This window comes from Tenrec ecaudatus, chromosome 9 (genome assembly GCF_050624435.1).
Source record: "Tenrec ecaudatus isolate mTenEca1 chromosome 9, mTenEca1.hap1, whole genome shotgun sequence".
Classification (NCBI taxonomy): Eukaryota; Metazoa; Chordata; class Mammalia; order Afrosoricida; family Tenrecidae; genus Tenrec; species Tenrec ecaudatus.
In genome coordinates this window covers 148,864,009-148,888,503 of record NC_134538.1, presented here as the reverse complement: position 1 = coordinate 148,888,503, position 24,495 = coordinate 148,864,009, and the positions used below count along the sequence as shown (strand labels likewise).

At 44.5% G+C, this 24,495-nt stretch overlaps 1 protein-coding gene across 5 annotated transcripts in view; it reads right to left on the bottom strand.

Moving 5' to 3' along the window:
- NRF1 (nuclear respiratory factor 1) overlaps positions 1–24,268 on the bottom strand; it is a 119,500-nt gene extending 95,232 nt beyond the window's left edge. The window contains exons 1-2 of one of the 5 annotated variants that reach the window (XM_075558653.1): positions 24,148–24,268; positions 19,746–19,874 (exon numbers count right to left, since the gene is read on the bottom strand). In XM_075558653.1, the coding sequence (XP_075414768.1) occupies positions 19,746–19,799 (54 nt within the window). In that variant the 5' untranslated portion in view covers positions 19,800–19,874; positions 24,148–24,268. Of the gene's footprint in view, positions 1–19,745; positions 19,875–22,804; positions 23,604–24,147 lie in introns of those variants that run through there. The other 4 variants (XM_075558657.1, XM_075558652.1, XM_075558654.1 and 1 more) reach the window with 4 other exon arrangements.
- Between the last annotated feature and the right edge of the window lie 227 nt (positions 24,269–24,495).

Here is a 24,495-nt window from a genome sequence, read left to right as displayed (position 1 = left end):
AATCACCATCCACGGAAGCAGCAGTCAGGAAGTCAAGGGATGCACTGCACTGGGCAGGTGGGCTGCACATAACCTCAGTCTGTAGGCCGGCTCGTTAAAGAAGCACAACTAAAAGTTACAAACAGATCCATCTGTCCAGGAAACGGAACACACATTTTCTTCTTCTTGTTCGGTACCGAGGAGCCGGGTCTGACTCACAGCAACTCTATGTACAATAGAACGAACGAAACACCAACTAATCCTGTTAGGGACAAACAGGGAAGGTGGAAAATTCCACTGAGGGGGGAAAAAACACCACCACCAAGAATAAGGGAGTGGTCAAGAGCAGTTCAGCTGATGACCTGCAGAAAAACGAACTGATTCAAGGGCTGAGATTAGGGAACTCTCTGCCACCTGGCTTGGAATCGCAGGGGAGAAAATGGCCTCAAGAAAGCCTGTTGCTCATTATCCGAGTAAAAGTCAAAGAAAAGCGCCAACCCAGATTTTCTGAGAATTCATGATAATCTGGATGCTTAGAAAACCACCCAGCACTATATAGGAAGACAGTGAAAATAAAGTAAAAATCACACCCACTAGCACCTTGACAGCTTACCATCACTTAGGAGATGGCCTTGATGCTTCTGACACCTGACCAAGTATCAGGGATGAACCCCAAACTTAACACAAGTTCCTCCCATTTCCCTGGAAGAATCATGGACATCCCTCCCCTTAGTTGTCCCACAGTAGTAAAAGCAGAATAAAGCACTCTGCACATCTCCACCCCCAGGCGGTCCTTTCCTTTGGAATGCACTTTCCCTTTGAAGCAGGCTTGGCTGGAGAGCTATGCTTGTGTGAGACTTTTCTATGGAAGCTGAGTCCCTAACTCTTCAGAGGGGGTGGAGTGGGAGGCCAGGATGTAGAGGATAACATCTGGTGCCTACACCCCTGTAAGTCCTGCAGAACTCTCAGCAACCTGGATCCCTGCAGGTTCAGGCAGGACTTTGTATGCATGCTCTGAGCTACTTGGGCCTTTGAGCTTTTCTCCTTGATGCTGCCTCAAGTTTGGGGTTCACTCGGGCTGTCTCAAATTGGTGAGTACACAGTCTTGTCCCCTTTTTCTCTCCCTCAAGATAGCCTCTCACAGGCCACTCTGACCCTACCAATTCCCCAATGGGACACTTCCTGAAAATCCGGACAGGAGTGGGTGCCGACAGCTCCTTAAGCAGAAACTGGTGTTTCTCTAACACCGCCTGGCCTGAGTATCAACTAGGGGACCAGAAGTGGCCAGTTAATGGCAACTTAAATTATTAGGCCAAATGTAAAAATCAATTTGTTTCATGGAAGAGGATAGTGGTCAGGGGCATATTTAAGAAACCATCCTCAAATGAGTGAGGGTTGTATACAAAAATGCTCTCTTGAAAGGGGGGGAGCATCCATTTCAATAGGAAATGGAACCCTGTTCTGTGGGGGGGGGGAGCATCCATTTCAATAGGAAACGGAGCCCTGTTCTGTGGGGGGGGGAGGAGGAGCATCCATTTCAATAGGAAACGGAGCCCTGTTCTGTGGGGGCAGGTTAGGGACATCCACAGAGGATATGGGTCCTGGGCCACCCACAGCTGTTCTGTTGGAGCCCACTGTTACAGCACTGTGCCAACAGCCTTCCTCTTTTTTGCTGCCCGTTTACTTTACCAAGCATGCTCTTTGCAGGGACTGGTCTTTCCTACCTGGGGGAAGTCTCACAGTCCTTACTCCAAAGGAGCATTCTGGCTGTACTTCTTCCAAAACAAATCTGTTTGTTCTTGTGGCAGTTCATGGTACTTTTATAATTCAAATGCATCAATTATTCTCCAGTCTTCCTTAATGACTGTCCAGTTCTCACATGCATACAAGACAGATGAAAACAGCAGGCTTGCATCAGAGGCATACCTTAGTGCTCAAAGTGAACCCTTGCTCTCCAACACTTTCGAGAGATCTTGTGCAGCAGAGTTACTGAATGCAAAGTGTCACCTTGATTTCTTAACTGCTGCTTCCATGAGCATGTGGATCCAAGCAAGGCAAAAATCCTTGAAAATTTCAACCTTAATATCACATTGTTCTAAATAAAATTTTGAACACATTGTTCTACATTTCTACTTATAAGTCTGCTGGAAAGCAAAAGTTTTACTTTAGCAAATTTTACAGGATTTCTTCTTTTAAAGATGTCCCCCAAATACAGTTCATTTCTGAGTATTTTCTGGCATGGTGGCATGAAGTAGTTTCCACCCAGGACAGGGCAGATGACCAGAAGTGGCCCCACCACAAACACAGGCCTGTGCTCTGTTGCAGCTAAGTTGCCCAGCCATGGAAATGATAAAAGGTTGGTGTTCTCCATTGCCATGTGCACATCAGGCTACAGGGGAAATGTGTGTGCTAAACTCCTTTAAAGAAACGCACACCAAGTTCCAACAGGAAATAAAGAAGTTTGCTACTTCCACGAGGTCTTTTCACAGAGATAAGAGAATGGGGTAAGCCCAAAAAGTTTCAAACTGGGGAGGGGCGATAGGCAGGGCAGGACAGTTTAGAACACTGCTCTTCCCGTTTCCACCTTGTTTTAACTAGCCAGCCTACACCGGAGGCAGCCTCTCCCACACCAATTGGCCTGGAATCGAGGGGCAGAGGATCCCAGTGGGCAAATGCCCAGTACATCCCACTAGGTGGATGGAGGCGCTCATGGTTTGTGATCCACAGATCAGGACCCCTTGAAAGGGAACATAGCTCAAGGGCCCAGGGCTTTCTTTACAGTCTTCCTTTACCATGCTCCCCAACACACACTGGGAAGTCTCAAAACAGTGCCAATGTTACTCCCTAGTCACCAGCTGTGGCCTCAGGAGGCAGAGACCCAGAAACGCTTGAGCAGAGGTGCTGGGTCTCCTGCTGGAAGGGCTCTCAGCTTGGTGACACATGACTAAGCAAACAAAAGAAAGTTCATGAAATGACCCCAGATACAAGCAGAAAGTTCAGCTCAAACACAAAAGTAACTACTAAGTAATGTCGGGGGCGGGGGTGGGTGGACAAAAAACAAAAATAAATACTTAATGTCTAATTTATTGGCCATTAACATCTGCTACTGATTTAAATCAGTTTAGGATAACAACATAAAACTAGTTCAGTTATTGCAAGCATTTTAAATGATCAATTTCTTCATTAGCTTACTTCTCTTTTTTTTTTTTTTCTCTTTTCTTCTTTTACATTTTATTAGGGACTCATACAACTCTTACCACAATCCATACATATACATACATCAATTGTATAAAGCACATCTATACATTCCCTGCCCCAATCATTCTCAAGGCATTTGCTCTCCACTTAAGCCCCTTGCATCAGGTCCTCTTTTTTTTCCCCTCCTCCCTCCCCTAGCTTACTTCTCTTAAAAGAATCTCCAACCCTCACTCTTGAAGGCCTTGCTCTCACCCTGTTTCATACTGTCATTTCTGTGATGAGACAGTAACAGGGCAGCCTACCCTGCGCACTCTTATCCCCAAAGCGCTTCAAGGACGTCTCCTGCGCCCCCGCGTGTGTGCGTGCACAACAGAACAAAACAAGAAAGCATGTTAGAAATCAGAAGAGGAAGAACAAAATGTACTTCATTATTTTATGGAAAACGAAAAATAAAGTACTCATCTCTTCTGTAACATTTTTTCAAGATTTTTATTGACATACGAAATTTATATATCATACAAATGCATAATTGTTTAACCACTCTTCTGTAACTTTTGAAAGAACTTTACTAACTCTAGCACAAGCAGTGACCTATTGAAATTTAAATTGATGTTTGATTTTCGGGACCCTTCAAGTCAATTGCTTAGGCCAATAGCCAACCAGCTGATTTTTAAACAGATCTATTAAAGAAGGATGCCGGATCCACTCAGCGGCAGTGAATTTGGTGATGATTGTTTCCACACTTCCATACACCAAAAAACCTCAAACCATTGAGGATCCTTGGGTGAGTTAGTCTAAGGGCACAAAGTAGAGGTCTCAATAGAAGCTCTGCGTTGCTTAGTTGTCTCCTAATGGAATCCAACTCATGGTGTACTGAGTAGAATTGTCACATGGGGTCTTTTTTAAAAATCATTTTATTGGGGGCTCGTACAACTCTTATCACAACCCATACACACACTGTGTCAAGCACATTTGTTGCCATCATCATTCTCAAAACATTTTTTTCTACTTGAGCCCTTGGTATCAGCTCCTCAGTCCCCTCCCCAAACCCCTGAGCATTTATATTTTTTCATGTCGTACACTATCCGATGTCTCCCTTCACCCACTTTTCTTTCCCCATCCCTTCCCCCCACCATTTTATTGGGGGCTCTTAGAACTCGTTACAAACCATATATCACTATCACTGTGTCCGACATATTCGTACATATATTCCAATGTTCTTTTATAGACATTTACTTTCCATTAAGCCCTTGGGATCAGCTCCTCTTTCCCCTCCCTCCACCCACCCCCAACCCTCAACACCCACTTTTCTGTTGTCCATCGCTCCATGGGGTTCTCAAGGCTCTGCCTCCACCCCCTTCAGAAACAGATCACTTGACCAGTCTTCCTAGGCACATCTGGGAGGAGGTTCGTGCCACAAGCCTTTATACTGGTAGTTGAGCACTTTAGAAATAGTTCAGTGTGGCTGTTACATAGTCTCCTGTCAACTTGCACAGGGGTGGAGTCTAGCTTGTCAGTCAGGTCACAGCTTGATGACCTCATTTGGAGGCACGGCATTGATAAATAGCTCACTGGAGGCCAGACGCTCACTTTTGGCTTTGTTTTCCTGCTGACAAAACACATGGAGCTACTCTGAAGGAGCTAAAGCCCTGGAGCTGGAGGAGCCACGTGGAGACCCCTGCCAGCACTGAGATGCTTCCACCATTACTGAATCCACAAGGCTTTCCACCCACTGGCCTGTGATCTTCCAGCATTCTGCGTTGCATGTGTTGTGTGAGTCTGAAGAGGGATTTACAGACTTGTATAGAGCATATGGGCTAATATGGGACTTAAGAACTTGATCTGGACTGGGATGTTGTCTTAATATACAATTACTCTTTATAGAAAGCTCTTTTTTTGTTTTTATTTTTTTAATTACATTTTATTTAAGAGTTGGACTCATACAACTCTTAACACAATCCATATATATACATACATCAATTGTATAAAGCACATCCGTACATTCTTTGCCCTAACCATTTTCAAAGCATTTGCTCTCCACTTAAGCCCTTTGCATCAGGTCCTCTTTTTTTCCCCCTCCCTCCCCACTCCCCCTAGAAAGCTCTTATACAAGTGTCTATGGATTTGTTTCTCTAGTCAACCAGGACTAACATACTCGGTAATACTCAGATATGTATCCTTTTTCTGTGCATTTCTGAAATCAGTTCATTTTAATTTGAGTATCATCTTGTATCAGGAGATGGATGAGGTTTTCTACTCCTATAAAGATTTACAGGCTCAGAAACACACTGGCGCAGTCCTGTACTATGAGTCACTATGAGTCAAAAACTGACTTGATGAAATGGTACAAAAGCGAATGTGAAAAAAGCTAATGGTGCCTGGCTATCAAAAGATATAGCATCTGGGGTCTTAAAGGCTTGAAGTTTGAACAAGCGGTCATCTTGCAGGGAAGCAACAAGCTCACAGGAAAGATGCACACCAGCCTGTGTGATCATAAGGTGTCAACGAGATCAGGTAACAGGCATCAGAAGACCCAAAATCCATCTGTAAACAATGGGACATCCCTCACAGAACAGTGGCAAGGAAGGGATGAGTCAACCAGGGTGAAGTATAGCACCTTGAGGCTTCCTGACCCCCCACTCTCATGGCCCCCGTCCTGCCTTTCACCGGGCTAGGCTGGAGCATGTAGACAAGCACAGAGAAGAGCTCAGGACACAGGGAATCCAGGTCAGACAAACCCCTCAGGTACAAAAATGGAAGTAGCAATACCAGGATGGTGGGAGAAAGGTGGGGAGAGAAGGGGGAAAGGGAGGCATCTGTCAGTGTAAGACATGCAATAATCATGTATCAAGGGGTCAAGAGGGGGAGGTAAATGAGCTGATACCGAGGGCTCAAATAGAATGTAAATGTTTAGAAAATGATGGCAACATCTGTATAAATATGCTTGATACCACTGATGTATGGATTGTTATGAGAACTGCAAAAGTCCTGGTAAAAGGATAGTTTATGTTTTTTTTAATTGACTCGATGGCAGCTAGTTTGGTTTGGATCACCTTTATTTTATTCCTTATTCCATCCTTTGCATTTCCCAGGTGTGTATCATTCACACTCCATTGTCTTACACTACTCTGGAATTTTTGTGGGAAAATCGCCTAACCAAGACAGCTTAGATCACTGGTTCTTAACCTTCCTAATCCCGCAACCCTTTAATACATTTCTTCATGTGGTGGTGACCCCCCCCCAACCATAACATTATTTTTGTTGCTACTTCATAACTAATGTTGCTACTATTGTGAATCAGGCAACCCCTGTGAAAGGGTTGTTCAACCCCCAAAGGGGTATCAACCTACAGGTTGCATATACAACCAAATAGCTCACGGGATTTGATTTCTTAGTTTGGATCCAGTTTAGGGTTGTGGTTTCATGGGATTCCCAGTTAATTGGCCTAATAATGTGTTTAGTGCTTCTGTTTGATGTCCTAGCTGTTCTAAGGCAAAACCCTGGTCTCTATAAGGACCACCAGAGAATGATGGACACTGAGAACTCAGGGGAGTATGGAATGTGGGACTAAATGCCTACACGGACAAATGTGTCCTTTGCCATGAGACAAAAAGAGCTGGATAGTGGGGAAAAAATAAAAATAAATAAAAAAGAACTGGATAGTGCCAGTTATCATTACAAAGAGTTGATCAAAAAGAGTTGATCAAAGTTGATCAAAAAGAGTTGTCATTACAAAGAGTTGATCAAAGACTCTACAGAAGAATCCTGGTCGAGAGAAAATGCAAGACATAATTCATATTCATATGGACTTCACAGACTCTCTGGAGCCATGACGGCAGGATGAACCCATGAAACCATTATCCTGAAATACTCTTTAAACCTTAAATCAAAAATATCCCCTGAAGTCTTCTTAAAACCAAACAGTAGTTTTTTTAAAAACAACACCTCGCTGCCATCAAGTCAATACTGACTCATAGAGACAGACTGTAGAAAGCCCAGTCTCTCTCCCACTTGAGCTGCTGGTATTTTTGAACTTCGGGCCATGCAGATTAGAGTCCAGGGAGGAGCTGCCACACCAGGGCTCTTAGATTAACTTTAAAAAGCATTAATTATCATAATCACCTAGGAGATCAAAATGACAACAGCAACTGGAAAGATTAGACAGGAGCCTTAGGGGGAAGTTACGTTGCTTATGGAGAAAACAACTCAGAAAAGAAAGGTTCAGATGGTCACATCCAGGCACCTAACTGTACAAGTAGAAAATGGCATTGGCATGTCCTTCACCGTGTGCATTCTCAACAGAACAAAATAATTTCCTAGACAGATATGACTGTCTACAAGTTGTCCTTTTGGACATTTTTCTGATAATATTCCTTAACCATCTTTTCTGGGTAGAATCTTGAACTTGACACTGACAAAAGCCATTGGGGTAATTCATCCCTCAACACTTTAGAGCAATAGTTCTCAGATTAAATCATGGAATCCCAGGGGGGTCCTTGAGACCCTTTCAAGGGCTCCAGGAGGTCAACATGATACTCATGATGGCCCGCCTTCGTTACTGTAGTTGCGCTGGGGGTGGGGGGTGGGGGTGTGGTGTGTGTGTGTATAAAGTGCTGTCTCCTCAGCTTGGGTCAAGGCCACAGGACATCTTCTCAGTAGTCAACCTATTCTTCATCTCCACGTGCTCACGGTTATGAGGGAAAAAGTTCATTTTTACTTTAAAATGTGCTTGATGAAAAGACACAATTCCTCACTTCACTGATGGCTTTCCGAGATTCTAAGCAGGGACTGGGGAGCCAGCTTATCCCACACTTCCATGACACACTAAATGTGAAGGCTGCCTGGAGATGAAGGCTGCCTGGAGATGCCATGGGCCAGACTTCCAGTTGCCAGCAGCATTTTCCCCAAGGAACACCATTTTTACTTGAAAAAGCAAACACCTGTTATTGAGACTTACGTATTGAGTGTATTTTCTCAAAAATGAACAACGCAAGCCTGTCATTTCGATGATAACCACTGGCAGGATTTGCTGCCAGTGAAAAAGCGGGAATGATTATTTTGGACAATGTGTATCCGCCCCCGAGGGGGCAGCATCAGTGATGCTGCTATTGAGGGTGATTTCTTTGTATCCACATTGGACAGAGCTGCATAACATAGTGAACCAGACTACCGCGGATGGTGTTACAAACACACCTGGGTTAAATCCCCTGCTTCGAATGTGGGATAAAGTAGTCCAGCTATGGTTTCAGAAACCACCTTGCAGCTAACCTTTAGGAAACTTCCTTTGTTGTATTTTTCTATAATATAAAAATGTTTTAAAGGTGCAAACTAAAAGCTCACTGTCATTGGGTCAATTCTGACTCACATGGGATCCAGTTACGGGTCCACTCGTTCTCTCTGCCAACTATTCAATTCCAACTCACAGCAAGATTACAGAACAGTTAGCCTTCCTCTTTTCCTACTATATATTTGCTAGGAGACTAGATTTTCTCTCACATTTTAGACAAAGCAACATGTTGGATTTACTAGTGCTGTGTTTAATTAATAAATATTGGGTTTACTTTTAAATTAACAAATATTGGGCTTTGTACTCTTATTTTTAATTAATATCTTTACACTTTTGGTTTTATTTCTAATATGCTAATCGTCCAAAGTCGTACCTCATAGAAGCCAAAGCTGTTTGTGGTTCTCAATGACTTTCCTGAGTGTGAAGGGGTTCTGAAACCAACGTTTAGGAATACAAGAGTTAATAATACAAGAGTCAGTTAGAAAGTATTGCTAAACAGACGTAAATACTTGTTAACTCGGTGAAGAGGGTAGTGTCCTACGAGAGAGACAGAGAAAGAAGGGGAGGAACAGTGCAAGCTATTGGGAGGGTCAATAAGTCATTAAACAAAAATGACGATCTGCTACGTAAACCCCCACCTAAGCCATGGTTTAAAAGTTTAAAGAAAAAGTTACCAAGACAATAAAGAAATCTGTTTTGTACTTATTAATGATCTCCTCTCAAATGAAAATGATTCTTTAGAAGGAAAGTTTTATTCTTTTAAATGGGGGGAGGGGGGAGAGTGGAGCTATTGTTACCAGCCACATCTCAGCCACATCTTCCACCTAAGTCTATCCACTTCTGAAAGCGGGCTTTCGTCCCCTCTCTCCAACCTTCCCAGAAAATGCTGTGCTCTTCGATTGATACCGCATCACAACAGTGGTTTTGGCCTCCTCACAGGGACTCAAATCATATTCTTTTACAATATGCTTTGAGCTTCAGGGACAAAAAGAAGACTAAGGGGGAAGATCAGCTAAGTAAGATTACCTGGGATGTCACTGTTTTAATTGAGCCTTTTTTTTAAAAAGGCTTCCTAATATGAGACAAGTATTATTTACTGAAAGAACTTGTCTGCAGCCACCTACTGACCAGAGACATGTTTAAACACACTGTTTGGAGTAAACGCATGCATGTATGAAATGAAACCCAAATACCGTATATACTCATGGATAAGCCGAGTTTTTCAGAAAAAAATGTGCTGAAAAACGGGTTCGACTTATACACGGGTCAGTGGTACCCCAGCGAGGTGTAACCTCTTGCGGGTGATTGCTGTCTCCGCTGGTCATTCAAAGCCCCACTGACACTGCAGGGCTCTGAATGTTTGTTTACTCACATCTAACCAATCAGAGCCGTCCTATGACCTGGATGGCTCCAATTCTCAGAAGCACCCGTAGTGATTCACTTACGCCGGCAGCTGAACTGGTAAGGATGTGTCTGTGGCTGCGCTCCGTCTCTCCCCTCTGGTCTGTCTCTGTGTTAATTCACATCCTGCATTTCCCACCCTAGGCTTATACTCCAGTCAATCAGTTTTTCTGGTTTCCCAGGTAATAATTAGGTACCTCGGCTTATACTCAGGTCGGCTTATATTCAAGTATATATGGTAATCACTTTTTGACTGAGCATCATCTAACGAGAACAAATATCAGAAAGTCGAATGTGAAGACAGTCATTACCCTTCTCTTCTGCCACCTCCCAGCTCATCGGCAGCTAGACGTCTGCCACCTACCAGACTCCTGAGAGGATTGAGTTCGCTCAGCTGTTGAGACCACCAAAATGAGGGATGCATTTAGCAAACACAAAAAGGGCCCAAGCAACACCAAGATAATGCATTAAACCAATTTGAATCGATGAGTTTTTTTTCCTTTACACATTTTCTAAATATATGATCTGAATTAAAATTGGTTTTATTTCCCTGGTATAAACTGAGTCATCCTTTGTTAAGAGAATTCTTAACAAAGGATTATATAAAATACAATTCTCTTGGAAATCCATCTGAGCGACACAATCAAATTAGAAATGGAAAGTGATGGAATTTGGTCCCCTGCCTTTTAACTAAGAGGGGAAAAAATATTTAAAACACCAATACCCTTGAAATCCTACACCGATGTTCAGGCTCAGGATACAAGAATGTTATTCAGGCGGGAAAGGTACTTTCTACAGAGCTGAGTGCATATATGCTATCATTTGTTTGTTTATTTAAAGATAGGAGAATTTACATATCAATCTACCCAAGAAAGATAGACAAGAAACTGGGAATGGTGGGGTTTCTGGAGAGGGGAGCTGTGGGAGAGAAATTCACTTTTCACGGTACAGTAAATCCCAGGATAACCAACATCCAATTCATGGACAACTCATACTGGCTTTTTAATGTTATGTACAATTTGCCTTCCGCCACTCACCAGCGTGCCCTATTAACGCCAGCAGGGTCGCCCGTGGTGGACAGGGTTTCAGCAGAGCTCGAAGCACTGACTGATGAAGATCAACGACCACAGCCTCCACGGTGAATGACACCTCAGCACAAAGAAAAGGTTTCACAACCGGACCAATAAAGATCAGATACATGGCAAAAATACTGATGTCACAGATTGATTTTTACTTGGATCCACAATCTCCATGGAAGCAACAGACAGGAGGTCAAATGCTGCATCGGGCAAGTCTGCTGCGCAGATCTCTTTACAGTATTAACAAGCAAAGACGCAACTTTGAGGACTAAGGTGGGCCATTTCCTCCTTTCACAAAAAAAGCTAGATAACAAATAAGAGGGCCCCCAAATGGGGCAAAGAATGGCTCTGAATGAAGGTTTGCGAAGACGAGTGACTGTATCATGGACAAATCTGTCTTGGAGGAAGCAGTCAGGATGCACTCAGAAGGAGAGTGCAAGTTCATTTTATAAACTTTCCATGTTATCATTCAGGGAGACCAGTCCCTGGATAAGAACGCCATGCTTGATAAAGTTGAGGGTCATCAAAAAAAAGGAAGGCCCTCCACACAACGGACTAACCCTCAACACAGTGCTATAGCAAAGGTCTCGAGCATAATAGCAGCAATGCTCCCAGAGAGCCCAGGATGGGGCAGGGTTCATTCCGTTTACACAGGGTGGTTTGCAGTCAGAATTGGCTTGCTATCACTTAACTTAACCTCACTTTGAAATAATCAAGTCAGCTGACTTGACTCAGTAAATTCTTCACATCTCAATCAACCTCACTTCTCAGATGCAGCCTGTAGATCACTGAAAAGGCTTTCCGTCTTTTCATGCAGTAAAGTGAGGCTAAGGAAGAGCCACGGCACCTGTTCAAACTCCCTACACATCCACTTAAAGACACACTTAGGGATGGGATCTGGCTAGGAGCCGGGGAACTGACTGTTTGTATTCAAGTGTCTATTACTTGAACTTTCACCCATGTGCATACACTAGTTATTCAAAAAGAAATAAATATATGTAAAACACCATTTCTACACCCTCAATTGTTCTACCTTTTCATCTCAAATGCAAATCCCCCAAATATTAATAACGAACATATGACTAGATGTGAGAATGATTAAATGTAGACTTATTGACTAACTAGACGCATATTGCATATGCCTGACAAATGCATCAAAAAGAGCTGACTGCCCACCAGACAGTGATCAGCCGTTGACTGCCCAAAAGAGCACCGGGTTACAGGAATACTTCATGTTCAGCACAATTTAGTTGTTGCTACTTGAATACTAGCTTCTTCCACTTTCATTCATCACAGCATATGTTTTACAGAAAGATTCTCTGAAAAGACTCAAAATTGGTCAATTGAATGATTCCTTTAAACCGTGCAGCAACATTACATTCAGCATTCATTTAGCTCCTACCACGAAGGAAGCCTACATGGTCACAATGAGACAGAATGGACTTAGTGGCAGAGATTAGTTATGCATGAAACCTATCGGTGTCTTGGCTAAGGGATTGGCTGCTAACCGAAAGGCTGGCAGTTCAAACCACAGCTTCTGTGATGGTTTCTGCGTCCATAAAGACCAGTCTTGGAAGCTCCATGAAGCAGGTTTGACTCTGTCCCGCAGGGTCACCATAAATCAGAATCCACAATAATGGGACTGCGGTTGTTGTTGCTGTTGTCAACTTTAATGGCATTAACAGAGTTTAAACCCAGAGACCGGTGGTGGGCTGACAGGGGCTGGGGGGCTTCTTCCCCCGGAAGATATTCCTTCTACATCTTAATCCCCAGGACCTGTGACTGCAGTCACATTAGTCTTACTTGGGAAAAAAAAAAAAGGTCTTTGCAAACATGATTAAATTAAGGAACTTGAGATAAAGAGATCATCCTGGATTACCCAGGAAAGCCCAACGGTAAGTACCCTTCGAGAACCTAAGTAGAGCAGAGAAAGAGGTGGAAACATGGCCAGGATGTGACTACAGTCAAGGAATGCCAAAGGCTCCCAGGGCTGGAAGAGAGAGAGAAGTGATTCTGCAAAGGTCACTCTAGCTCATAGGTTCCCAAATGTACAGGGCCCCTTTCAGGAGAAAAGAAAACTTTACTCAACACCCTCCTGGCAATGAAAACCTTCTGTATTTTAGCCCATAATCCAGGAGAAAATGTAGGCATCTGTTTATGGGGTGTAGCCCTCCACCCAACAAATTGTTCCAGCAGCCCCCAGAGGGCAGTACTGTCTACTTTGAAAAACACTGTTCCAGAGGAGTGCAGTCTCCTGATACCTTGATCTTGAACTTCTAGCCTCCTCCCAGACCCGGCAGAATCATCGTTTTAAGCCACAATGTGTGGGATGATGCTACCTGCCAAGGTCCTGTCAATTCTGACTCATAGCAACCCTAGAAGCCAGAGCAGAACTGCTCAGTTTCTGAGACTAGGTCTTCATGGGAGTGGCCAGCCTCATCTTCCTGCTGACGAGCAGGAAGTGTCATCCAACGCTGGCCTTGCTGTTAGTGGTCCCACACTTCATCCACGATGCCAACTGGGGGCTGGAGGAAGGTACTTACTAAAAGCCCCCAACCTCTTTCCATTACACCTTCCCAAGAAGGTTAAAAGATCTAGGGATGCTAAAACTAAAATAGAATTCCAAAGACTTCATTAAAAACTGGGAAATAGAAACTAGACACTCACCCTTGACTTATTGACACTTAGGTTCCAAAGACCAGGTCATCATGGAGCAAATGGGTATTAGGTGAAAATGGAGAATGACCACAGCAGATCACGAGATGAACGATGGCCACAGCATTATAACCGCCCAATGCCAACACGCACAGCTGCCAAACACTGAGCATCACTGCCCCGCCATCATCTGAACCCTCACAACCTGCATCACTGTTTTCAAACGTTTTCCGTCACTGTGCCTGCCACAGCCACCCATACATGGTTAGTGCACACATCGTCTGGTAGGCTCCTTAACTGCGGTCATAAACGCAGAATGTCGGGAAACAGGTCAGGAGTCGATGCGCTTGCTTTCCGACGTCCTACAGAATGTAAAGCCAGTAGGGAAAATTAAATCGTCTAAAAGACTAAACAGATTGTTGCTACGTTTCCCATCACTGGATGTGCTAAAGGAGGAAGTGATGCCCACTCAACTTCAACCAACAGATAACAGAAACTCTCCTCATCCCAAGTTTCTAAAACTATAATATGTTGGATGGCACTAATGCCTACCAATAAGGAAAAAATTATACATTTCATGAGGTTCTCACAATCATTGGTTCAAATACTGACTGTTTTTTATGTCGGGAACGGTGCTTACAATCTGGTGGGCTACCAAAGACACAGCTCTGGCATGCATTGTGAAGGGAAGGGGTAAAATCAGACACAACTTCCCTGAGGAGGTCACGCTGGAGCAGCGAGGATTCATAGGATTTTACTACACGGAGATGGGAGGGAAAATCTTCCCAGCAGAAAGACGGATGGTCGGGAGCAGTGTAATCAGTACAAGAGTCCCAGAGGTGATGAGGCACTGAGGAGCAGCATCAGACCTGAGTGTGTGATAAAGTCGTGCAAGGGCAGAGCCAATGCAGCTGGGCCCAGGAGAGGGCGCAGCAGCAGCCTCGTCTAGGATGGCAACTGAGACAACAGTGGCAGTGGTGTCAAGGAGGGGGCTCAGACAGAGCTAGTTAGGAGACTAAGCAAGCAGACTGATGACACGGTGGTCTGAGACACCAGAACAGCAGTAGTTCTGGTTCACTGCGGTAAGCACAAGGCGTGTGGCACCAAGTCTGAAAGACATTTGGGGTTAGTGTACCTGAGGCATCCAAGGAAAGTGAGAGCTAAGCAGCTAAATCCAGAGTTCTGAATCGGTAGGTCCAGTCTGAGTGCACACATGTATATTATCGTTAAGGGAAAAGAATCATTATCATGAAAACATTATCATTCTTAATAAAGAATTTTTCAAAATAGTGGTAGCCTAAAAGATAAGACTCATGACTATACCAAAAGCCTAAATTAATATTAAATGAAACTACCCACTTACAGGATATTACACATGTATCACGATGAAGACAAGCCACCTTGGTAGATTCTCAAGTTAGAATTTGCTATTAATGCAAAAAACAAAGTTGGGGGTGGGGTGGGGTATGTTGTAGTGTTTAGCCCCAGGTCACCAGCCTCCTGCTCTGTCTGGAAGATACTGATGGATCTCAGTTGTCAAGTATAACTGACGAACTGTTTCCCCTAGAAGACATTAATCCTCTCACACACCTCGCAGACTATATATATAAGATGAAAAGGGACTTTACTACAGATACTAGTTGATTAACTAAGGAACTATTTACCCTATGTTTATTTGCGTTCTTTTTTTTTGGTATTAAAAAAAAAAGCAAAACCAAATCGGCTACCTGCAAGAGTGGTAAAAGGCAGACTCAATGAACTGATAGGAAAATCAGGTTGCATGCTGAACTTCAGAGTCATCTACATGACATCTTTAGAGGCATGAACTTTAAGAAAGACTCAGCTAGGCTACATAAAATAAGAATTTTATCTTTCACATACTTCACTGAGCGAGAGCATGAATTAAAACTGTAAAACATCTTATATTTGTAAATATATATATATAATCGCTTGAAATCACCAGAGATAATGCTAAAATCCGGATATGAACCTGTATTATGCTATTGCTATCAAGGCCTGAACAGCTCTCAGTGGGCATAAATTAATTCAAGACCACATGGCTAAAGAAAAGACTAACATTATATTGGGATAAGATTATTCCCCTCAGAAACTACTGTGCAAATAGGAATCTGAGCTCAGGAATCAGCCCGGCCAAGAGGAGAGAGAGCAAGTTAGTATGTGAATGAAATTGGGATCAACCCAGGTTTTAACTTTATTCTTTACTAAGTAAGCTTTCTTAGCAACTAAGGCCTTACATCCTTACTCCAAGTTCTCTGTATCTCAGCAAAACCACACAGAGCTTGAAATAGACAGAAAGTATTTCCTGGACAGATACATATGTGGAAAGGAAATTCCAAATACCTTTTCTATTTCATTATAACAAATAGATTAGCAACTGTCACATTAAAATGTTTCAGGGTTAAAAATGTTTTTTTAATTTTCATAGTATCAAATCTCCTGAAGAAACTTCAGGTTCAAGGCAACATGTATATATATTTTTTCACTGTTTACGTACATGCATGTATGCTTAAGTAATCTCTAAAACTGTACATAAGATATCTCTGTATGACAGAATTGTGATTACAATTGTCTCTATTTTGCTCTTCTACAATAAACACAAATTACATGGTTTGGGGTGTTTTTTTTTTTTTTAAGTTAAGAAAACACTTAACTGTTCAATGAGTCATAATAAAGGCCCAGAATTAACCTTAGGAAAAAATTTTTAGAAAAACTTCACATCATTTCCCTTCCTGTGCAGACAAATCACTTGCTTGCCCAAAATCTAACCATGAGTCATTATTAGGACACTGTTACCATCAATGCCGTTGAGCTGCCCTGACTTCGGCCGACCCGACCACCACAGCAGTAAACACTGAGCTATCCCCACGACCTCAGGCTGTTGTGGTGCACAGGGAAGTTCTACGGCTGAAGTCCATCTCCAAGGCTGCTTTCCTAGTCCGTCTCCACCTGGAAGCACTACTGAAGCTTGCTTAGCATATCCCAGCAATATGCCAGCATCCAAGGACAGCTGGGGGGGAGGAGGAGTAGGGGGGTGGGGGTGTGAGGGTGGGGGTGTGTCTGCATTGAGGTGCACTCCCAGGAATCAAACTTGGGTCTCCAGCATAGAGAGTAAGAATTCTACCACTGACCCACCACTGTCCTAACATTAATTGTACTTACCCTTCATTACAAACTGGAGAGCCACTGATTTTTTTCCCTCTAGTTCTCTAAAATGTTTTCATTCTGAAGATTATACATCTCAATGTAGACAATCTTAACAGAGAGCCAAAACTTAAGACAGAAGATAAAATTTTTAACAGGCAGTCCTGTAATTGTAGAGAACAGAGTGATTTCTTAAGACTTAGCAGCTGAGGCCAGTCAAGAGACTAGTTCTAAGCTGGTATTTGTATTTATATTTGCAATGTCTGGGTTTTAGGGAAAAAAGGAACTGTAGTTGGTTTTTCGATTTGTGGGTTATTTTTAAATTAAGAATTTTACTTTACAATTGTTTAACGAAAAAGCAAACAAAAGCAAAGTGAAAAAGAAAATACTCTAAACCCTGTTGAGAGAGATCCTCTTAGTACTTGGGAAACAAAGATAATCCACAAAACAACTTACGAGTTATGTAACAAGTGTTCCGTGTTTAAGATTACTCAAAATATTCATTCATATACACTTAGCTTTACCAATATTTTTACACAGTACACAAGAAACCACTGCCAACTGGCATTAATTACAGCAAAAAGAGAGTGGATTCTGAGCAAATATATTTAAATAAACTAATCAAATGCATACAAGTTTCTGAACCTCACTATTAACAATAAACCATTTAAATTTTTCTTTCATATTTATCTTGTCCTTTTAAAATATCTACCTTGTTTTATAAAGTGCACTCCCAAAAAATAAACTATACAAAGCTGTATTAATGCAGGAATGTAAAAATTCACTGCCATTAAGTCTACTGTGATTCAGTGACCCCTTGAAGGACATGCAGCGTGACAAGGCAGAGGGACAGCAAAGAGGAGGAAGGCCCTCGATAAGATGGACTGACCAGTGCGCTCACACGTAACAAGTGTGAGGATGACACAGGATCCGGCAGTGTCTGTTCTATTGTGCAAAGGACCACTGTGAGTCAGAGCCGACTTGATGGCACAACAGCAGCAGCAGCAGCATGGAAACATCATTTATAAATAAATGTATATATGCGGTACGGTCTCAACATTTCACTTCCAGGCTAATAAGCAAATGTTTGGAACTCAATGGCCCAGAATCTAGGGACCAGCTAAAAAAACTGTTTCCTCGTATAACTTTAAAGACTTAAAGATTAGAGGAAGAAAGTAAAAAATGCCAATTATCTAAAATTCCAAATGAAACATAGTTAAAAGTATTCCATAACTGACATACTTCAGAATGCTTCTATAACAGAAGCCAGTGGTATTCACAGACCGTCCAAACCAAAAACACCAGAGTTACTGTTTCTGAGACTGTAACTGTTTACAGGAGGAAAAAGCCTCGGAGCTGCTGGTGGCTTCAAACTGCTCACCATGCAGCTCCCAACCCAACGTTAACCACTACGCCTCACTGGGCCTCCTTTATTTCCTAGCCAGAAAAAAATAAACAAACAAGAAAAGAAGAAAGGCCTTACCCCATATATCACTAGATTGAAACACTTGAGCATTTCAGAAAATCTCCACAGTACCTTCAGCTTACAACTTAAAAATGAAATTTACAACACAATCCTATGAATCATTTCACTTTCTTCCAAAAAACACCTTTCCTTTTGAAGTAAGTCATTTGATCGCCCCATTCTACTTGTAGAGCATAAAACAATGATCATACTAGAGCACACCACCCAAGGACTCCAGATGTCTGGTCAACCCCACTCCTGCACTGGGTACACTCTATTCCAGCCCCTCCTCCTGCCTTCTCACCACCCAGCGGGATCTCACAGCGGGGCAGTTCCTCACCTGAGCTGAGGCATCACCACATCAACTCACTGCCAGTGAGTCGAGCGACCCCATAAAGTTTCCAAGGCTACTTCAAAATCTCTTCCCCCTCACTTCTCCAGGTCAGTTCATAAAAGTGCTCAGCCAACTGACAGGCTCAACACTTGACTTACACATTAGCATGACTGAAGAGGCCCTTGACTTTCCTAGATGTCAAGAGCCCTTTGAGAATCTCCAAAAAAAGTTCCGGACCCTCTCTCTAAAAGCACATAGGCACCCACACAAAATGTTTCAGGAGTCACAAAGTCAAAACAAGGCCCTGAACCAAGAACTCTACACTCAAGATTAATCCCTGCACTTATCAGGTAAGAGAATATCAGAAGATCATAAAACTGCAAAACCATCTCATTAGAATTTGCATTTTAAAAGTCAATCAACCCAAACCTCTAATTGCATAAGATTAATTTTTTTTCTTTTTTGTTTTATAAGATTAATTTTAAGAAAGAACATAAAAAGTGCCCCCAAAAAACCATTTCTCGACTGCAGAAGAGATTTCTGGGTAGATCTGACGATAGGGGAGTCAGGAGCCAGGGGAGTAACTAACAGTTTACATGCTGGGCTGCTAACTGCAAGGTCAGCAATCCCAAACCACCAAGCACTCCTCGGGAAAAGGACGGGCTTTCTACTGCCAGAGTTGGTTGCAGTCCGGAAACTCAGAGGGGCAGTTCTACCCTGTAGTGTAGGGTTGCTGAGTTGGCATCGATCCCATGGTAGTGAGTTTGGTTTTTGGAGACATGGGAGTTGGCTCCCCAAACTCTTCCCCTTCTATTCCCATGAGAGGAAGGTCCCCTGCTATCAGTCCTACCCTTGTACTCCAGGAGCCTAACTGCAGGTGTGACTGTCCAAACCAATGGCCACCTCCATATATACTGAGTCTCAGGAACTCAGAGCAGTAGTTCTACTCCGGTTCTTGATGGCAGTGGGCTTGGGACCCTGCTATTCAAAGGAGCTCTCTCTGGTGGCTCTGGGGTTGAAGTGTTTGGCTAACTGAAAGGTTGACAGTTCAAACCGACCAACTGCTCCCAAGTAGAAGATGAAGCTTCCATAAAGACCCCATGGGGCAGTTCTGCCCTACCTCTCAGTGAAGAGAAGCCTCACCCACTTTTGAACTTAAAAGAAGAATTGGATTTCTGGGCCTACCTTCCCACTATAGTCCACTGCGTTAAGCAATGCTTCATGGGGATATTTCCTCATTTCCTCTTGTTCTTGGTAGGTTTCACTGCCAGCCCATTAGTATTCAGTAGTAGCAACAAAACACTCTCAAAAGTTCTGAAAAGCAAAGACTTGACAATTATCAATGCTTAAACACAAGTTCTTTAAAAAAATATTCTAAACGTAAATGCACACAGAGCTCATTCCTCATGCCAACTATGAATAAGGCTCAGCAGTTTCTCCACCAAGCCCGACTCAGGAGTTAAGAATATATCAACTTCTGCAAGCAGCCAAACTTTTTAATTTGTAACCACAGAAATCAGCGTGCATGAAGTAATCTAAATACATTTATGCACTAAACAATACGATTACTGTGAATCGTTTACCCCGTTCTCAAACAGATGCCCCATACAAAAGCAGTTCTTACGCTTTTTAAACTGTTTCCCCTCCAAACTCGGATCATCTATCAAACTATACACCAGCAGCACCTTCTCCATGCACCTCTCTCCTCCCCACCGGATCATCTATCAAACTATACACCAGCAGCACCTTCTCAATGCACCTCTCTCCTCCCCACCAACCCTGCCTCAACTTACACACACCTCTCATTAGACATGTCTTCTTTACATGATCTGATATACTGGGAGTTCTAAACAGGTTTATTATGGGGCATGCAGAAGATTCCTCTGACAGATTATTTTCTAGGAGACTGCTATTTTTGATATACTACAGATTGCCTTAAAGAACATGAGCTGATCTGCCTTAACTGTCCCCTTTTCCAGTTCTTACTTTGTTGTATATATTAAGGCATCTCCATAAAGTCATTTTCCTGGATTTTCTTCAGTTCATATGAACTTCACATATTTCTCTTCAAGTCTAAACAATTTAGTCAGGCAGCAATGGCTAAAAGTACCAACTGCAAAACCACGGAAGTGGGGACACCCACCACAATCTGTCTGGTTCCTATATATATATATATATGATACATAATACAGCAAATTTACCTACACCCCAGCCTCAAAACACAGTGGGCTCGGTGTTAACAAAACAGTTCTAAAACTTAACAAGCAGGTTTCTCGTGTTCACGGAAAATTAAATTGGGGTGCACTCAATATAAACCAGGAACACAGGACAGAACAGAGAACATTAGTACACAACATTTTTTGAATTTTTTTAACAAAAATCAAGGAATGGTTATATGTTGATCAATCACCCACATACTATTTTTACATATGTACTAATAAGCATCACACACAGTTACACGCAAACTCTGAATTCAAACATCCCTTTTCCTGGACTAATTATAGTCCTGCGATGGTGCCAACATTTAAGGGGCAAAATGAAACTCAACAGCCCACAAGAGGTCACTTCTTGCCCACCAACTTTCCAGTGTCCCTGAGTGGATGGACAGGGCGGACACAGCCTGAACAAGGCCCCAGGCTGCAGACAGACATCTGACAGAAGGCAGAGCCTCGGCCCTGTTAGAGTAACTAGCCTCTAAGAAAACCTTTTTTGTAACTCCCTTCTTTTTCTGGGGAGCGTGCCTCCAGAGGGCTCATAGTTCCTCCAGACCATCAACATGCCTTCTTAAATAATGGTGACAAGGTTTCATTTTACTAATTATGGTTCATCATTTAATTCCCAGTATTTACTGAATGCCTGACTCCATGTAAGCAAAGGGGTATAACATTTAATCCAGACAACAGGGACTTAAATCACCTATTTGTGGTTCTTTTATACCAAATGCTTCTTGAAGACAATGCAGAGGTTGGCTTGAATCTACAGTGTGTACCAGCAATGCAAATTCAACAAAAATATACCTGCAAAAGCTGGAACCTGTGGAAGGTGGAAAGCTGTCAGAGATGGAAATGCAAGTATTTCCCACTTAAAGGAGAAACAGGGAAGCAACAAGGCTGTACCTAGTCTAAGGTGGAATGCTTATAAGACGTGAGAAGACATGCAGCCCCTCCAATTCTGGGAAGGTGGCTTTAAGCTCCCTAACAAAACTGGAAATAGATGTAGTTATAATTAAAAAACAAAACAAAAAAAACAACTGGCCTTTCTCCTTTACTCCCTCCTATAACTGGTCAAAGTCCCGCATCTCCAATCATTCCCAAGAAAACTCTTGGTTTAGGAAAAAGAGTTTTTTTGTGTGTGTGAGCTAAAGAAAAATATCACAGCTTATTACTAAATTTTGCTACTCATTTTCCCTCCTGTATGTCGTGTTTGGTAGGTGGAACTCAGGTTGACATCCAAGGATTTCAAGCAAAGGTGATCCAAAAAAATGGCAAAGCTGTCCTTAATTTAGCCACCCACCCTCACCCCACCCCCATGGGTCCTGTTGGTGGTTTACTTTAAATAGTCCCTTTAAGAAAAGCTGACTTTACAACTTTTCTTGGGGCCATGTTAGATAGTCAAAATAAATCCACATGTAGATGTAAACAAAGTTTAAAATGTAATACCACAATTAATCTTTTTCTCTGCAGCTTGACAGTTAATATTCTAGCCTATATCATTTTTATTATTGTAAAAAAAGACATAGAACGCTTGCCAATTTTTTTCCATGTGTAGAATTGAGTAACATCAATGAATTCTGTTGTACAACCACCACCAAACTGCCCATCACCATAAAGAGAAACTGTTGAAAAAACATGCCTATATAAAAAAAAAAAAAGCCTATCTCCTATCAGGAAAAGAAAAAAATATTTTTTTGGAAAAATAAATATATTAAGGATCCTTGACAGTTAAAAAACATGCATACTTTGACACTCAAGTTAGAAATGGACTCCACAGCATGTGATAATTGTTTGCCTTCACGCTCATAAAATAAGGAAATTACACTCAAATGTGCAGAAATTATACAAGTTGTTTTGTTTGTTCATCTTTTCACACCCTTAGGAAATAACTCAAAAAAACTTTCAAACATAATTCCACACCTCAATTCGAAGCAAAACAATACCCCCAAAAGCCAGCATCTCCAAAATCCTGCCCCTCCCACCCGCACCCCCCCACCACCACCAAAAATGAAGGACAACCTATTAACTTACTGCTCACGACCAAAATTACGTCAATAGTCCCTCTAACACAGATGATGTCCTGGGCCAAAGCTGTAAGAGATGTCCCTGGGCATCCTCCTGCCACTGTCAAAGCTAGGCGGCACACCCCCATTCCCTTACACTTTCAGAGTTTCCAAGACACTTCAGAAAAACGTGGGTTTCCCTCTGGCTGGACAATGAAGCACCACTGACACCGGCTCCACAGCAAGCAATTAATTCTATTTCTAATCAAACGCTTGTAACCAGGGCTGGATGCAAGCAGCAGGCTCCTCCGATTGGCGGAAATATACACATTATTTGTAGCCTTCAAAATACTGAGACGCTAAGCAACTTCAAGCGCGGGTGGGCAGAGTCAGAGGCACCGTAGAAACTTTGGGACCGGCAGCGAGGACACAACAGGTGAGCGAGGCAGTCGACATCACGGCCAGGAAGCAGAGAACACGCAAACCCTTCGGGTCCCCGAGAGCCTGGGGCCGGGGGGTGAGACCCAGCGCCTGGTCCGGCCAGTAGGAAAGGTTCGGCTCCCTCGGAGGGGCGCGCCACTGCCCCGCGCCCGAAGCCCGGGCACCGCCATCCCAGGCGCAGCAAGAGCCCAGCGCCGTCCCCTCCCCAGTGGCAACATCTCCGCTGGGTCAGAAAACACAATGTCGCTCCTTATTCCTGCGTACAAAAGGGCTCGGCGCCCTTCTCCGCGGACGGCCGCCTCCTAACTTGCAAGAGGTGGGCAGCGCGCCATATTCCAGCGTGCCCCGTCCACCTGGGGCACAAGCCCACGCCGCCCCGGCGGGAAGGCAGCCTCCGCGGCCGCAGCCGACAGCAGCTCCCGCGCCGCGGCCGGGCCCCGCCGCCCCGCGCCGCCCGCGCCCAAGGGCCGGAGCCGGGGCCGGGCCCAGGGGGCGAGCGGGGAGCCGCCGCGCTGGCCCCGCGCAGCCCGCCCACCTCCCGCTCCCGGGCCCGGCGCGCTCTCCCGGGCCGCCCGCTCCCGAGCCCGGCCCGGCTCGGGGTTCCACGGCTCGGCCGAGGCCGCGGCCCCGAGAGCCCCGGCGGCGGGGGAGGCGGGAGCCCCGCGGCTCTCGGGGGGCAGCGTCCCCGCCGAGCCCGCCAGGACGCCTGGGGCCTAGTGCGGCCTGCGCATCCTCGGGGTGGCGGTTTGACGGGGCCCGGCCGGGGCCCCCCGCCCGAGGCGGGCCGGATCCAGCGGGGGCCCAGGCCTGGAGCCGGGGGCGGCAGGGCGCCGGCTGCGGGGCGGGCCGGCCGGCCGGCGGGCGGGCGGGCGGCGTGTTGCGGCTGCGCCGGGGCTGAAATAGCTGGAGATTGCGCGGTAGGGCACTCACCTCAGAGCGGCTGCGCTACCGTGGGCCTGCGCCGTGGAGACTGCGACCGCGCCGGCTCCTCGCAGCCTCCTGCCACCAGCGGCAATGGCGAGCGCTGCCGCCTCTGCCGCCGCCGGGGAGGGGGAGGGGAGCGACAGGCACGCACGCGACGCACGGCCCGGCTTCCCCGCCCGGCGGCCGCCATGATGGGGAGGTCGGCGCGGCTGCTGGGCGCGCCGGCCCCGCGGGGGCTGCGGCCCCGGCCCCGGGGGAGCCCCGCGGGAGCCCCGCGGGAGCCCCGCGGCCCCTCGGCGGACCCCCGACACGGCGCCCCCAAGATTTGGACGCTCCGGAGCCGCGAAAGCAGCG